This window comes from Pteropus alecto, unplaced genomic scaffold (genome assembly GCF_000325575.1).
Source record: "Pteropus alecto unplaced genomic scaffold, ASM32557v1 scaffold13, whole genome shotgun sequence".
Classification (NCBI taxonomy): Eukaryota; Metazoa; Chordata; class Mammalia; order Chiroptera; family Pteropodidae; genus Pteropus; species Pteropus alecto.
Genome location: NW_006434373.1, coordinates 11,522,084 through 11,540,218, shown reverse-complemented (window position 1 = coordinate 11,540,218; position 18,135 = coordinate 11,522,084). Strand labels below are relative to the sequence as shown.

The 18,135-nt window shown below is 38.5% G+C and overlaps 1 protein-coding gene across 2 annotated transcripts in view; it reads right to left on the bottom strand.

Annotated features, from left to right (window-relative positions):
* Window positions 1-18,135, bottom strand: part of STK24 (serine/threonine kinase 24) — a 107,130-nt gene that overhangs the window by 47,278 nt on the left and 41,717 nt on the right. For both annotated transcript variants that reach the window (XM_015587344.2, XM_015587345.2), the window contains one exon: window positions 16,264-16,494. In XM_015587344.2, coding sequence (XP_015442830.1) covers window positions 16,264-16,494 — 231 coding nt within the window. The remainder of the gene's footprint in view (window positions 1-16,263; window positions 16,495-18,135) is intronic.

Sequence of the window (18,135 nt, the reverse complement as noted above, 5' to 3'; positions counted from 1 at the left end):
GAGCCCATGCCTACGTTCCTAGGCCAAAGCAAAGCAGCAGGGCTCAGTATGCATGGGAACAGGTGAGTCATGAATGATGGCGGAGGAGGATGATACCTGAGGGACGTTAGGTCTTGTAGCCTTAGGATCAAGGGAGAGTATAACCTTCAGACACAAACACAGAAATGATTTCAACACCGCTATAACCTGCTACGAAATGGAAAGGGTGGTAATCCCAAGTACTTTCTTCACAGGAATGAAATCTCATTAACAATTTTTAAAAAGCAAAAACCTATACAAATAACCTGTGGGGAAAGACACTTCAGACCCCAGATAATTAAGGGCTCACATACCTCATATTGAACATATTGGAAATATTTTCTGTGCATTTTTTTTTCAGCATGGCGCAAGTGAACACTAGTCCTAAACCCAACTACCAAATAAGAGACCCCAACTTACCTAGAGAGTACTTTTTAAAAACAAGTTAAAGGTGGGCACAGCTCTGCACACTGTGGTGCATCCGGTAGAGAGCTAAGGGACCCAAATATTGCTCAAAGAAGAAAACACAAAGTGAGAGATTAAGATCATGCCACTCTTGTTGACAGCTACTCCAATCGACCAGTTCTAATCTCCCGAATATAAAATGGAGGCAGAAACCTAATTAAAACCAGAAAAAGCAATACTAAACTTGGTACATTATTAAACAAGAAGTGAAGCTAGAATAAACTCATTTAATAGCCCCGAGTTCATAACCTGTTATCACACGAAGTTCAGTTTTTATGGCTACCTTTCATTACAGCTGCTGCTGCCTTATTCACACAGTCTGTAAAAGAAAAAGCAAGGGACTGCAGATGGCTTAATGCACCACTGAGAAAGTAAACACAATAGTGAGAGATCTGAAAAGTAAAAGAACATTAAGAACCAGGAGATAATCTTCCTAATACATTTTTATACTAAGTGTGCAGATGAGCTTAGACATGAGGTCCTGACAATAATCATAAAGATGATCTTAACCGGTTAGAATAAAAGACAAAACAAAAAGTCAACAATGTAGATTTTTCCTTTTTTAAAAATGTGTACAAGTTTTCATAAAGAAAACGTTCACAGTAAGGCCACAAACACTACAAGGACTCTCACCAACCACAGCTAACAGGCAGCCCATCTTAAACTCTGAACATGGCCATGCAAACATAAACCAGTGTGACTTCTTAAACCTGCAACACTCAGCAAGTCCTGAAACACTCAAACACACACACTCACTCTCCTCACCAATGTCAAAAAAGGGAAACGTGAGGTCTCTTAAGAAAGTCAGAAAGATCATAGTTAAAATCAATTTCAGCAGCCATGCTTAGGCACAAATAATGAAAACAACAACGAAAATGTGCTAGGAAACACATTACTTTATTCTGATATACCTATTCTTTTAAGAATAAAGCAACATAGCAGGAGAAGCTGAATCTCTGCCAACAACAATCGAGCTGGTCCAGGGTTGCAATCCATTTCCTAGAGAAATGTAATCCAAATTGTGGTCCACAGTGCCTTCTCTGGGTCAAGATCAGGAGTAATACCTTCTAGAAAGTTCAGAGCTTGGACTCTAAAATTTGCGCACACCAGACAGTGTGGGGTACCCACCACAAAGGTTAACAGTAACTCCATCAATAGTTTCTCCCCTAATACAAATGAGAAGGGAAAAAGACTCTGCAACTTGATCCCAAATGGCAACTGTGGCTCAGTGTGGCCGGAATTACACCCAGTATGAGGTGAGAAACAGACACAAAGGAAGAAAGGACTATCCACGAGTTCAAGAACACCATTCAGGGGGGTTCCTGTCCTCAACTAGGAGAAAGCTACCACAGCTGTATTTCACTCTACTCATTTCTAAGCCCCATGGAAGAAGGGCTATTTGTTACCTGAGGTGCCAGAACCCTAGCCTTGGCTCGAAGCAAGAGAAAAAGCCTCAGGTTCTCCCGCCATGTGTGCACAAGGTGTGGTTGGAGGCAGGGCCCAGGTCTGATGAGGAAGGCGCATGTCTGTCTGGGCAGCACTGACAGAGCAGCTTACCTCCGTGGAAGTCTTTCGATGTCAGGGTCATGTGCCCACTGTCCATCGGGCTGCCATCCCTTTGAGGAGAGGGAGACATTGATGGGAACCAAAGGATCTTCTAAAGGCAAGTTCTTACTGCAAGCTGGCCCAAAGGTCCCTGCAATCAAAGAAATCATTGTGGTTTTGCATCTGGCATATTTATGCCCCCTTTCTCCTAGAGACAAGTATGAAAGCCTCTGAATGGATCTCAACTTTCAAAAAGAAGTGTCCAGAAACACAGATCCACCTAGGCATAAAGGAGACAAGAGAAAGGCAAGAAGTCTTCATGCTACACCTCCGTGCAGAAAGCAAACATAATACTATTTCCTTCCCAAAGAAGAGTCATAAATCAATTTTTACTTTTAAAGAATCAATGCTTTCTGCCAAACATTTTAACACAAGCCAACTCATCACACCTGTTTAAAACATGTGACCAATAATGACTCCAAAATCCATGTGCCATTTTATACCAGCCTTGGCAAGAAACAAGAGAAAAGGCTTACATGTAAATGAAAAATGTAGGTGATTAGCCTCTGTATAAGCGCTGGTCTATAATCAACCTTGCTATTGACCTATCTCTACTGATTCCAGTGATAATGACAAGAAAAAGTAATTAGAGCCAATCGAAGTATATAACCAAACACAAACCTAATCTCATACTCAACCAAAAATCATCAAAATTCAGGAAACTAAATACCAAATCAGGGTAACAATGCTTGGTTTACTTAACAAGTTATATAAATTGTTCTTAGCAATTCAATCTGCAGTAAGCCAAGAGCCACCCAATGCCAAAACATGGAGACTACCTGCTCAGTTAACAAAGCTATCTGTGTATGTTCTAGTGTATATCATCTCACAATTTCCATTCTTTTAAAAAAAATCTTTCCTTCAGGCAAAGAACTGTCTGAAGATATTTGATTCTTGACACTGCAGTAATGCAAATAATAAATCAGAACTGTACAGTTATCTGTGCATCCAGCATACAAAGAAAGGAAAAAACAATCTTACTCGTGAAGAGTTTTATAAGGTAGAATATTTATCTTCTAAAGGTTTGATTCAAATATGTTTTAGATAGCCAAATAAGATGGAGAAAAGTCACCTACAAATTAATTTACTTCTCTAAAGAATCATCATCACAAAAGGGATAAAAGGACTCTCAAACATATCCATAAAACTTGTAGGGTCTCATAGGTTTTCAAAAGGCAAACACCTAAACCACTTCGCCGACTCCTGAAATGACCAGGAACTAACTCCACATAAGTCAATCCTTCAGAGCTTAATGAGTCTCAACTGTCAGACAAAAAAGCAATGTAACCACAAAGTACCTGCCCTAAGTAGTAAAGGTGAAGAGCGAGCAACCAAGTTATCAAGAACAACTCATTTCTGCAGAAAGAAAGCTTGCTAATTTGTAACTGGAAAGGCTACAAGGAGAGGGAATGCCACCTCTGCCTGATTGTTTTATGGGCCACCACAGAACCATCCACAGGTTTGGAACTAAGAAGGACCCACTGATAAAGAAAACTACAGGACCACAAAACCAAAATGGGATTCTTGGCAGAGACTGAGCATAAGCAAAGGAGCCAGAGGGACAAGGGCTGCTCTACATGGGCTCATGTGACAGCCAGCCATGGCAGCCGAAGCAGTTCCCCATTTGCAAGGGAGTCCAATTTCACAGAAACACAGGAAAGAATTTAGGCATTGGCAAGGCTTCTGAATCTAGGCTGAAGTAAGCCATAGCTACCTGAACAAATTCAAATCCATTCATTCAATACAAATGGGGTGAACATCATCTTTGCATTGAAGGTTGAATAAAACCATTTATACATGCTAGGCAAGAATTTCTCCTGTTGCACTACCTAAGAAATGAGGTTGAGATAAAAATTCAACACTAGGACAACATGTTCTTTTGAAGATGATACTTAACAGCCTCAGATTCAAGGCAAGTGTGAAATGATGGCCTTGGGCTAAGAGCCTGCAGGGCCACTGTCTGGCTAATTTGCTCAAGTTTCCAGTGGGCTCTCAATGGCCACACACAGAGTGTTCACACGTAAGCAGATGCCAGATTCCCCAGGACAATGGTGGCACAGAGCAGACACTCCAAAAATGGGCACACCAGAACTCCGTCTCAGAGGCACTGTCGACCAACACCTCCCCATATATCTCTCTGACTTTGTGACTCTGGGGATGCCCACCCTTCTCCCAGCTCCAGAGGTAAATAAATCCTGTTTGGTGGGAGCCAACCAGGTTGGCTAGCCAAGAGCTGACTTAGGCATCAGCCAGTTCTGATGAATGAAACATGAAGGGAAGTGGTCTGGGGAGGCTTCTGAGAAAGGCTTCCTGTACCCAAAGAAGCAAATTCTTTCAGGGGGGAAAAAAACGGCCCTTCATTTGCCCACAGGTAAAGCCTTTAAAGAAAGAAAGAATTTGGATTCTCGGTGACACTGTTGACCACCAACTGTACTACACCTGGAGCTGCCCTTCTTCTGGAATTTAAGGAAATGCACATCCATAAAAGTTTAAACCTGAGTTGGTATTTTCTCTAAAGCTGAACACATTCTTAGTGGTAAATTACCTTCTCTGTGCTGGTCTCTGCTTCATGTCCTTTCTCTCAAGGTGATCTTACAGATCAGAGGTTTTCGACCTTGACCTCACATTAGAATCACCTGGGCAGCTTTTAACCACGGCCTCCCACCCCTTGTAGGCCACAGCTGAGAACAAAGAAATCAGATTCTCGAGGTAGGGTCAGGCCTCAGGAGTTTTTAAGGTCCCACAGTGATGCCATGGATTCCACTCCTGCAGGTGATCAATCAACCCCCAAAGGGAGAAAAGGCAGGTGCAATGGTAAGGCGCCCCTTCCTCAGGAATGAATGGTTTCACTCATGTAAAATGGGCTCAGCTACTGACAACTGAAATATACTTTGTAGAAGGGAGAACAAGTCACCAGAGAGAGAAAACCCAATAAAGCAAGCAGGGGAGAAATATCTGATAGGATAACAGTCAAGTGCAGGGAAGCCAATGGTGGGCCAGGAACGAGGAACCTCCAGCAGTGAATCTCAGTCAATTACCAACCCTGTGTTACTAGGAAAATATGCAATCACTCAACTTCTCCATGGCTTGGTTTTCTAACCTAGAAAATAAAAAGCATGGGCCGGGGGCCTCCAATGTCTAACATAAGTCTAACAATTTATGACTCTTAATTTCTCTGTGCACAAGAAATACGTATTAAATGGCAAGCTAAGATGAATCAAGGACTGAAAAGAACTGAAAAGAAAACATGTCCAATCTCATTATTCTGCGATGAGGCCACAGGTCCAAGATCAGGTGCCTACACTGCTGTTTTAATTCAGAGCCAGGACTAGATCTTCAGAGGAAGGTCTCCAGATTTTCAGAGCTTAGGGTCAAGAATGGCTACAAAAGAAAAGTGATGGGTAAAGGCAGTCTTCCCTACTTTCTAACTAGGTCTCTTCTCTAGCTCCTTTATATTTCCCAAAACCAAGTCTGCAGACCGTTTCCCCCAATCCCAAAACCTCTATTCTAAGTCAAGCGGAAGATGCATTACTCCACAAACCTACCTGGCCCAAAATGCAGAGGAAAAAAAGTACCAAAGTAGAATTTAAAATCAATGTATGAAGGATACTTAGTATTACCATAAATTCAAAAATATAAAGAACTGTGTGGCTCACCATGACAGTCCAAGCCACACAAAATCCTTTCTTCCTCCCACAGCCTCTTGCCACTTGCAATACTTCAAAGTTTATCTTGGACAGTCCCCATCAAAGGGAAAAATCATTCCAAGCGGCTGACACAGAAACAGTGACCATCCACAGACTCTCCCAGACTCCATCTTAACAATTCTGAAGGAGAAAAATCCATCCAGGTATCAGCCCAAAAGTAATCCCATCAATCCCATCGTCAATTCCAAATACAAAAACTTTCCACAAACTGAAAACACCTCCTCAAACTCAACACACAAACCAGTGTGCAGTAGGTTCAGTTTAGTTGCACCAAGCCAGGTCAGTCCACCACATCAAGAACCCAGAGAATATTTAGGAACTAAGATGCAGAACTGCCAGCACAGATGTGTGTAAATAATTCAGTGATCAACTGGACAGTCGGCTAAAATTCTCTCCTGAGCATCCTTCCTAACTCAAGACCAGGAGGGAATCAGTGATGGGGCCTCGCAACTGCCTATTGTCCAAAGCAAGGTCAAGTTCTACTTCTCTGTTGGATCTGTGAGCACTGTGCAAAACTGCAGACCTAAGAAATTACCTAAAAAGAGGATCATAAAGTTCTTAACTAATAAAGCCAATTCTCTGGTCTCCTTAGCAATATCAACTAGAAAATACTTTCCTTACTCTATGATGCCATTTTCTTTATTAGAAGTCAGAAAGGGCACACCTTAGATCTAGCCAATTGCCACCTATTTGCACCAAAATTGAAAGAGAAAAATCACAACTATCTTTAAAACTACAGATAAAAATATATATATGCTATGGTTGTTTGGTTTAAAAATAAATAAATCTCTAATTAAGAATAGAAGCAGACATCTTTAATTTTAAATAAAAGGTTACACACCAACATTCTATAGTAAAATCGTATCTATTAAAAGCAAAATTTAAGATACATTTTCTTTACGCTCAAGAACAAAACAGGCATATTCTCCCTATCACTACATAATCAACACAGTATTAGAGGTTATGGCTGAAACTAACACATAAGATGGTGATAAGAATGGAAGAGAAGACAGAAAACTATCATTTGTAGATGTGAACATATGGATAAAAAACTAAAGAGTTCAGAGCAAGAGCACCAGAAACAATGTGAAAAAAATCATCACCATTCCATTAACTAAGCAATAACCAATCCAAAGATCTATTACTAAAATAGCAATAAAAACCTGTGTCTAGGAACTCCTTTATGAATCCACCAGATCCAGATGAGGAAAATTTTTAACTTTATTAAAGCTCACAAAAGACAACCTAAACAAAAAGATGCCTATGCATTCAATGTTCAAAGATGAGATGGCTTAATATGTAAGTTTTAAATATGTAAATTTAAAAAATCAGTTTTTAAATTTCTGTAGGATTTAAAACAAAATGTACAAACATTCTAAATCTTATATTGAAGAATAAAGGTCTTCAAAGACTTCGTGTATTTTTTAAAAGTAGCAAAAGTTTTTGTATGTATGTGGGCAGAAGTGAAGGGAGTTACCTCTTCCAGATATTAAGACTCAGAATAACACCGAGGTAATAATAATAAACACAAAGAGAGAGCATGAATGATACTGGCCCAGGAACAGAACAGAAAATCCAGAAACAGGCCTAAATATGAGTCTTTGATGTGACAGAGCATCATACATGAGTGGAGAAAGGATTATTTATAAAATAGTAATTGAAAACCTATCCCACTACATAGAGAAAAATAAAACCCCTACTTCATACTATAAACCAGACAAAGATCCAAATGTAAAAAGCTTTTCCATTTAAAAGCTACCAGAAGTAAAAAAAAAAAAAAAAAATTAGTTTTTTAACCTTAGGGAACTACTGAATTTCTTAAAACAGGATCCCAAAAGCAGAAATCAAAAGGGGAAAAGTTGATGTATTTAACTACATTAAAATTAAGGATTTATTTCATCAAAGGACACCTCAAAGTTAAAAGCAGCAAAACAGAGTCAGAGAAGATACTTGTGATATCTAAAAACTGATTTTTAAAAAATCAGTAACATATACTGAACTCTAAAAACAAGAAATCCAATGGAAAACTTCATGAAAGATATGAATAATTCAACAGAGTAGAAAATCTTAAGGGCTAAGAATATATGAAATGTTCAAACTTACTATTAATAGCAGAAATGCAAATAAGTGTAATAAAATCCTATATTATACCTATGTGAGTGGAAAAAAGTTGATGTACACCAAAGGAAAACAACCATAAAATAAAAAGGTAACCTACAGAATAAAAGAAAATAGTTGCAAATCATGCATGATAAGGGGTAATATCCAAAATATATCAAGAGCTCAAATAACTCAATAGCAAAAATGCAAACAATTAAAAATGAGATCTGAACAGACATTTTTTCCAAAGAAGACATACAAGTGGCCAGCCAACACATGAAAAGATGCTCAGTATCACTAACCATCAGAGAAATGCAAATCAAAATCATAATGAGATACCACCTCACACCTGTTAAAATGGCTATTACCAAAAAGACAACAAATAAATGTTCACAAGGATGTGGAGAAAAAGGAGTATTTGTACACTATAGGTAGGAATGTAAACAGGTGTAAACACTATAGAAAACAGTATAGAGGTTCTTCGAAATAAAAACAGAACCACCATATAATACACCAATTCCACTTTTATTTATCCAAGGAAAACAAAAACACTAATTTGAAAAGATATATGCACCACTACTATATTCATTGCAGCATTATTTACAATAGCGAAGATATGCAAGCAACTTGTGTCCATCGATGGATGAATGGATAAAGAAACTGTGATACACAAACACACTCACAAATATTATTCAGCCCTAAAAAAAGAAGGAAATCTTGCCATTTACCAACATGAACGGACCTCGAAAGCATCATCTTAATAAGTCAGACAGAGAAAGACAAATACCATATGATCTCTCACCTATGTGGAATCTTAAAAAAAAAAAGAAAAAGAAAAAAGCTTATAGATATAGAAAACAGACTGGTGGCTGCAAAAGGCAGGTGGTAGAGGGTGGAAGAAATGAGTGAACTGTTTTTCTGCTTGTTTAAATATTGAATAAAGCTTTTCAAAAGAGTGGGAAAAACTGGAAAGTTATATAGTTTTATAACAATGTTAACAAGGAAGTACACGAACCATGCTCAACATCCTTAGCCATGAGAGAAATGCAAACCAAAACTACAATGAGATACCACTTCACACTCACTAGGGATGGCTATAATAAAAAAAAAAAAAAAAAAAAAAAAAGATAATAAATTTCATGAGGATGTGGAGAACTGGCACCCTCAACTCACTGTTTCTGGGAAAGTAAAATGGTTCAGGTCCTTCAGAAACAGTCCAACAGGTCCCCAAAAGGTCAAACATAAGAACTACACATGACCCAACAATTCCATTCCCAGGCATACACCCAAGAGAAATTAAAACTTACCATATGACCCAACAATCCTACTTCTAGGTATTTATCCTAGAGATGAAAGCTTATGTTCATATAAAAGCTGTACATGAATGTTTATGGTAACATTATTCATTAGCTGCCAAAATCTAGAAACCCAACTGCCCTTCCATAGGTCAATATGGTACATCCATACAATGGTATACCATTCAACAATAAAAACAAAAAACTGATACATGCACAAACATGGATGAATCCCAAATGTGTTATGCTAACAGAAAGAAACCAGTAACAAAAAACGTGTGATTCCATTTATATGACACTCTTGGAAAAAGCAAAACTACGGGGACAGAAAACGGATCAATGGTTGCCAGGGGTTGAGGGAGGTGATGGATTAGGAATACTCTGAGATGTGGGGTTGTTTTGTATCCTATCTGTGGTGATGGTAAGAATCAATACAGATATTAAAATGCACAGGACTATAAGAATTACACACCCAAAAGTTAATTTTTTTAAGCTTTTTTTTTTTTTTTTTTTATGGTGACATTGGTTAACGAAATACAGTAAGTTTCAGGTATACAATTTAACAGTAAGGCATATATACACTGCATTGTGTGTTCACCTCCCATAGTTAGATTTCTGTCACCACATATTTGACCCCTTTCACCAGCTACCTCCCTCCTCCCCTAAAAGCTAATTTTACTACATTCAAATTTTTAAAATTCATTATATGGCAGGGAAAAATAAACTCATACATAGTAAACAAAATGTTTTATCTATTGAGGACACACATATCCTAAGACATCAAAACCTGCAGTACAAAAGAGGCAGTAGAGATGAAGGATGAAATAATAAATTGGATTAGAACAGACAACAGTCTTACATAGATCAATGACGATAGTTCCACAAACTGAAAACTATAAAAACAAGTTTAATTATCATCTGATGTCCATAAATGAAAAAGGGGATAAGACATAATAAGAAAATGACCAAGAGTTGATTTAAGAAATAAAACAGGATATCTTATTGGCTAGGCAGTTAGCCCAAAGCTTAAAGGCCACAGTGAGATCTCTGCTTTACCTCTAAGAATGACATACCGTATCTAAAAACTACCAAAACAAACAAATAAAAAACAGAAAGCAAGATATAAGCATCTTATTTGCTGTTTTATTCATTAATATTACTCCAATGATCAAGGTCAAAAATAAAAAGCAAATAATTATTTCCAATCTTGGTCATCATCAGTGTGCTGGAAAACATGCAAAATATTAAGGGGGTGAGGGCCAACAGGTATACAGCACTACTCCAGGTTATCAACTAATGTCTTGGGGAATATTAGCTTTGTAGTAAGCCCACAAGTATTCAAGGAAGAATCACATTTCTCACGAAGATGCCCCTCAGTGGGGGAATGCTCCCTCTCACCTTGGTGATCCACAGCCCTAGGCAAGCAGACCAGCCCAGTATTAATTTCTACTGCTTTATAATGAACATCAGACGGGAAAGGGTCATAGTCAATATTTAGGCAAACAACTGTTCCAAGAAAACCTACAGCCTTTGTTCTTAGATGAGAACGAAAGTAACCCAGAAAGGCATCTTTCAGATATCACTGTCCCCAGAATGCTGTCTGAGATTCCCTGGTTTCACAGCCTAGCATACCAGGCTGGACAGTGTAAAATCACTGCCCCAAGTCTGGACACAACCTGCTTATGAAGCTCACACTTGGTCTGGCCACAAAAATCACGTAGGCATAACCGCAGACTCTGATATAAGACTCTCGGTCCAAAATGGGTTATTCTGGAACTCTTGGAATATCAATATCTTAAGGGTCCCAAACCCTGGCCTTAGAAATATTGTTACTTACACTTATATTCTGTGACAAAAGACCACTATTCATTCCAGATGGCAGCATTTTCTCAACAGTGACACTACGGATATCTGGGCTGGACAATGCTTTCTTTAGGGCTGTCCTGTGCACTGTAGGGTGTGTAGTAGCATCTCTTGTCTCCATCCACTAGATGCCAGGAGCACTGACCCCCACCCCAGTGATGACAGCTAAAATCTCTCGAGGATAGCCACATGTACCCTTAGTACAAGAGAGTACACACAAAGCAGTCAGCAAGAGGTAGAGAGGTACAAGTACTCACTCCACTTAGGTGGTTCGACCCCAACGTCCCATGTTCTTCTCTGTTACAACAGCAGAAATGTCTCAGGCTGCACAAGAACTTCTCTGTATGGGAGAACCCGGACTTTCCTCCCTGGCCCTTTAAATTTGGTTAGTTGATTCCAGTCCAAATGACCTGCAAATCACCTCCCATGTAACTATACCAATAGTATCTTATTTTCTCCACCTGAATAAGAATATGCCAGACTCTTTCTTCAGGAGTAGGAAAGGTATGAATGAGAAAGAACCTGCGTGCTTTTCAAAGAATTCCTGACACATAGGAGGGTATACATACCAGGCATATATCTGAACTCAAATGCTTCCCGAGACTAAAAATTCATCTATATTCCTAACGACATCTGAAACCAGAAGTCAAAACAAGAGGATATGCTACGGGGCAGCTGGGAAAAAAATGTGAGTGAAAGTAAAATTTAGACATGTCCTGACAGATATGTTCATTATCATGCTGCTATACTAATATTTTTTCTCTGAAAGAGAAAAATATCATTAAATTATAAAACGATATGGGCAAGAGACTTTTGTTTTTCTGGAGATAAAGTATAAAAGGCTGATTGTATACTGTTGTCTAAACTTGGATGACTCTGAAACTCAAAGGGGGCAGCTACTAATAATAGTCATGCTGAGACAAATAAAGACCATGGGTGGATGGTAACCTATCCAGCAGCCTCATTCACAAAGATGTAAACCGTTTAAATAAATAAATATGTTCATTCTTTTCCTAAGGGTAAAATGACTGGTGTTTTTACTTCATCAAGAACTGCTATTCTCCCTTTGGAAAAGAAACGGGAGAAAAAAAGATGAATCAGAAGTCAAAAGAATATAACTTACATCTGTAACACATACACACATACACACACATACATACACACACACACACACACACACACACACAGCCCATAATCAACTCTTTACCAGAATAAGGTATACTTATATAGAACACTTAGTTTTCTAAAATTCATCAAGGGACGTTCCCAAATTAGTTTTCTAGTGAATCTGAAGGGTAAAACTACCCTAAAAGTTTTTAGGAACTGAAAACAAAGTTACTCTTAAGTCAGGGATCTACATCCTTGATTAGACAACTACTCACTCCATGGACATGTTTCCTTAATGCTGATACTACAAAAACAACTACAACAAGGTTTGGTAAACAACTTTTTTGTTTTGGGGTTTTTTGCCTTGCACCTGATTTGCTATGGCTAAACTGGCTTGATGTTCGAGTACAAAATTTGTTGTAAAAGAAAATGATAACCCTAGTTTTTAGCATGCTAATAATCTGTTTTTTTTAAGACTCATTAATTTTGAGTCATTTAGAGATAACTTTTCTCATTGAAAAAATAATTTTTGTTATCATTTGCTAAAAATCGCCTATGCACATGTCAGGCACACTACCTATGATCTCAATCTTTATTAGTAATCCTGTAAGTTTATTTATCTGCATTTTATCCTTGAGACAGTCAGCAGCCTGAAGAACATCCAGATAGTTAAGCACCTTAGATCCAACCAAAAATCCCAGCTTTAACTCTAAGTGAATCACAAAGTGGAGATTTTAATAGCCAGGCAATCTCTACAAAACAAAAAAGCTTGAGATTTATATTGCTGAAGGGAATGAGTAGCACTTGCCAATGCTGCATAAAAAGAAAACAGGCTTAGAATCTTGTTTAACACCACATGGTCTTTTGTTATGATCTTATTATGTCTTCACTACCCAACTGAAAAACCAAAATTCTCTGCTCCAGCACACTACCCAAACCACCTTCAAACACACACGCAGAGTTCATTGTGATCTTGTGGATGATATTTCTGTGGAAGAAAACTCCAGTGGTATAATGGTTGGGATATGAAGGCTTCTGATTAATTAAATAGTCTAGAGAGTTTAAGTTCCCAAAAAGTAAAAACTTAACTACAACAAATGAAGTTCCTCTACGGTATGTGATAATTTTTAAGATCTTTCCAGGCCTCAGGTTCATCAAAATAAATAAAAACTATCATGCTATTCCCTCTCTTCCCTAAATTATTGTCATTGGTTTTGCTTTTAATCTTTTGGGGTGGGGGACATGCTATAAAGCAATTCTGTTATTTGATCATAGCTATATAGTCAAAATCAACTCCACTCCCCTGAGCTTCAATAACATTCAATAATACATTTAGACCACTTTACCTATTGTTTTTCTTTTCCTAGATCAAATGACTAAAACCAAAACATTAACTATATGACCTTTTAATGCTAACCCAGTAATGAAGGAACCATTTTCTTCTTTGCTCAATCTTGCTATGTAAAAGTCCCCCAAGGTGAAACCCAAAAGCCCTCTCTCTCCCATCATCACTTAAAGAACTAAGACTATTACCTCTGACAGACCACTATAGGGAGTTTTTTTTTTAAAGGGGAACAAAAACCACATAAACCACAATCATTTTCAACTTTGTGTCAAAGACTCATCTGACTTACGTCAATTTAATTTGTATCTTGACAATTAGGACTATACCAGTTCAAACTTCGTAAGCCTACCAGATGGAAGAGCAGCCTCTGGTTCATTACTGAGGGTCTTCCTCTGGGCCAAGGAATATCATTTCTTCTTCCATGAAGCACATGATTGGATTTTTCCTAGCCTCTCCTGAGTTAGGTGTGGTCATGTTACTGAGTTCTGACCAAGGCAATGTGGGGAGAAATAATGTGATCTCTGTCTAGGCCTGGGCACATGAAAACTTCGCACAGGAGCCTCCACGTTTTTGCCCCCCACGATGACTTAAGGTAGACAAGCACAACTTTGTATGGAATATGGGAGGAAGAGCGACAGAAGGAACTTGGGTTCCTCAATCACCGCTTGGAGGAAAAGTGCCACAAATCAGGGCTACCAGTGAGCAAGAAATAAACGAGCATATTTCAGCCATTATAAATTTAGGGGGTTATTCTAGCAGTTCACATTATGTTAACTAAAGAAGTTCATTGGGCAACTCTAGATCAAGATTAGGCTGACTTGGAATGTATGTTCTAGAATTAGTGACTCAGGCAATTAAAAGACATACCAGATGCAATCTCTAAATATGTACAGTCAAGGTAACACCATGTTTGACCATGACAGAGTAATTTCAGCATGCAGTAAAATTTCTGCTGAGGAGCTGAGGTTGAAGATACTTTTGAACCACTGATTCTTAATTTTCACAGGTAAATATTAGCTGGTATAAACCATTAAACATTTGAGGATCTTCCACATCTCCTTTGTCAAAGGTATCATAATTCATATAAAAATACAACAGTAGCATACCACATGCTAGCAAACCCAACTCTGAATTTACTAAAAACCATTGTTGAAGTAATTTCACAGAGGATATTAAGTGATATAGCAGACAGAGTTCAAGTTGAGTTTCTCCAGACATTTGTTCTCAATAATTTAACACCAAGAAGACCTTTGCTCTCATGTGTGGGAGTCGCATGAGTCCTCCTCCTGGATCATGAGAATGATAAAACATACAGTGCCCTGTCACGACTCAAATTGGCTGCACCTCCACAGCAACATTCATTGTTATTGTTGGCACACTTCTTCCTCCTGGCTTTGACCTCAGTTGGATATGTCCTTCATTGCAAGGTAATGTCAGAGATGAGGTATGAATAAATTCAATCCATTAAGGAAGGAAATTAATACTCATTATGTACCTATGACATGCCAGGTACTTCCACACAATTCCATTTAATCTTTGCATAAATGAGGTATATTCCATAATTTTCCATTTTACAAATGAGAAAAGAGGAAAGTTAATTAAAAAAAAAAAACTTGCTCAAGGCTGCACACCAAGATAAGCAAGATTCAAGTCTAAGACATCTGACTCCAAAACTTATTTTCCTTTTCAAAATGCTGCATTTGACCTACGACATCCTTTAGGCTATGAAAAAAAAATAGGATTCACTCAATTTTGATTTCCTTTTAAGATTCGTTTAGTGAATCAATAGTTCTCAAAATTTCCATCCTTGCACTTATAGATTATCATGTTTCCACAAAACAAAAGCCCGCACTATCCCCCTCACCAAGGAGTAGGCTACAAGCAGCCACATGGAGAATTCAGAGGACAAACCCAAGAGAGGAGGAGGCCTGGTCTTGCATCATCTGGATTTATCGCTGCCTCCCTCAGAAAACAGTTCTTTCTACCTGTGAAGTTTTAGAATTTTTTTCACCAATTCTTATGCTTTCCAAAACCTTATTTTGAAAAACGCTACATTTCTAAGTTCAGTAAAACAGGCATATGTCAAGGAACTTGAAACACAAAGGACAGTCAAACTTCCTTAGTAGTACAACGTTTTCACCCCACAACATCTAAAATGGCCCCATGCAGGACTGGAAAATCAATTATACTTTTCTTTCCCACTTAAAGAACTGAGTGAAGATCAAGGTCAATGTATAATGTTGTATTACAACTACTATTTTTTTAAGTATTTACTTACCTAGAATCCTTAAGTCAAATGTAGATAAACTGCTCACTAATCAGCATTATCAAGTCTCAGCAGCAGTTTTTAAAAACAGCATTAAAGTAAACCACATTTAATAACCAAAATATCAAGACTAATATTCTTAGGTTGGCATGAGTTCTAATCATAAACCATGTTAAAATTACATGATTAACAGTTATCATTATAAGTTAGTAAGAAATGCGCTTTTGATGACAAATTTTTACTCACAAATACTCTTTCTTGTTGGAAAGGCAATTTCAACATCAAACACTTTTATCAAAAAATAATTTCTATAGGTGGCATTTAAGATGATAAAACTATCAAAGCCAGGTTCTTTTGATTGCAAAGGTCAATCCATTTCTCCTTCCTTTGAAAACCTGCTGTGCTATTTACTGAAGTCCTTCACATAACACTGCTCATGTCTCAGTCAAGTGCTGCATCATGGAAAATCGTGTTTTTATTTTTAAGCCTTACCTTCAGATAGGATCCATAATATTTGGTTACATATGGGCTGTCACACTGACTCAGCACTGTGATTTCTTGTTGAATGTCCTCTATCTCATCTTCAGCTTCTTCCAGATCAATGATTTTTATGGCAACCACTTTCTGAGTCCGATTGTCAATGCCTTTAAATACCTCACCAAAAGAGCCCTTTCCAATTTTCTCCAGTTTTGTAAAAAGCTCTTCTGGATCTGCTTTTAGATTCTGTAGGAGAGAAAAAAAGGAGGAACTTCAATAGTTCACAATACTGGAACTGCATTTTTCCTTGTATTTATAACGTACAGACCACAGCCTTTCAACAACTGATCCACCTTCCTCAGTTAAGAATCAGGCTGGTTGTGACCATGGTTTTTTACATTCAGGACTTAAAGATTTCTAAGTCTCACCTACAGGTGAGCATTAGACTGAGAAACACAGCAAGTGTGCAAACTATTAAGCAGATTATAAAAACTGGGAAAGGCTCCAGCATTCGTATAATTAAAGTAAATAAAAATCAAAACACTTATTTAATTGTTATACAATTTATTGAAAAATCAGCCTTGTCTAAGCAAAATTCCCACTTTTCTCCCCACCCTCCCCCTAAATTTTCCAAATTCAGGTTGGTACATATTAAAACATAACTAGCCATATCATGTCACAGGGAATAAAGGTATAGGGAAGGAAAGGAGAAGAACTGAAAAGGATTCCAGAATAACAATAGGCACGAACCACTAACTTGCTTTCCAAGGTGAAACACACGGAGTCCTAAACAGTGCTTTACAAGAGAACTGCTAACGCCCAGCCAGCCCATTTGCAGTGTGGAGGTCATGGGGAGCCGCAGTTTGAACAGAGTAGACAGTAGTAATGGATGGGCAGCTCACTGACACCACAGAGGCCCCATGTTGAGACTGAATAATATAAAAGCTTACAAAACCCACCAACCCTATCAATCAGTAAAAAGTAAATGAGAAATGTACTCTGGGATTACCAAGAAACAGGGACACGAGAGAAACCACGTCTATTTTCAGCAGCTACAAACTCCTGTTTTCATACCCTTTCTCTTACCTCCTTCCCTCCAGGATGAGTGAGGGCGGCCCTCCTTTTCTTCAAGGCCAATCCTAAAACGTGGACTTTTGAATCCATCCTTCTCTCCACCAGGATGTGGCCTCAGCAATAACCCTCTTGCAGTTACCCCTCTCTACTGCCTCTCTGCCCTGAGCAGCATACTCAGGTTTCTCCCATTTAAAATTAAAATTTAAAAAAACACATCGCTTCACCAACTGCCCTCCCTCCTTCTCTCCTCCCTGTGAAGTTCCCTGAAAGTCATCCAGATCTGCCCAGTGCCCCACCCTCTCGCTGGTCACCACCGCAGTCTGGCTCCAGCTCTGGCCACCAATGATGCGGTGTCGTGCTCTAGCAACTCTCCAGTCCCTTGGCATCTACAACCCCGCTCTCCACTCATTTTCTTCTTAGTTCAGAAAATTCTTCACAGACTCTACCTACATCATCCCATGTTCATAGGCATCCCCGCAAGGTTCCAGACTTGGCCTATTCTTTCTCTACTCCTTCTCCCCAAAGCTGTCAGACAGTTTCATGATCTGGGACCATGTTCCCCACTCTGGCTGGTCAGAATCACCTGGGACACTCAGAGATCTCAAACACTCACTGACATAGGGGATGGATGGAGTGCATAAACCACATTTTTAAAAGACCCCAACTGATTCTGATGAATAACAGCCTTTGAGGAAAACCGATTTTGAATTATCATGTACAAGGAGACTTTCAAATTACTAGCTCCAGCCCTGCCTTTTGAGTTTTAACTTCTAGAATCAATTACTTGATAGATACCTCTTCCTACCAGGACAT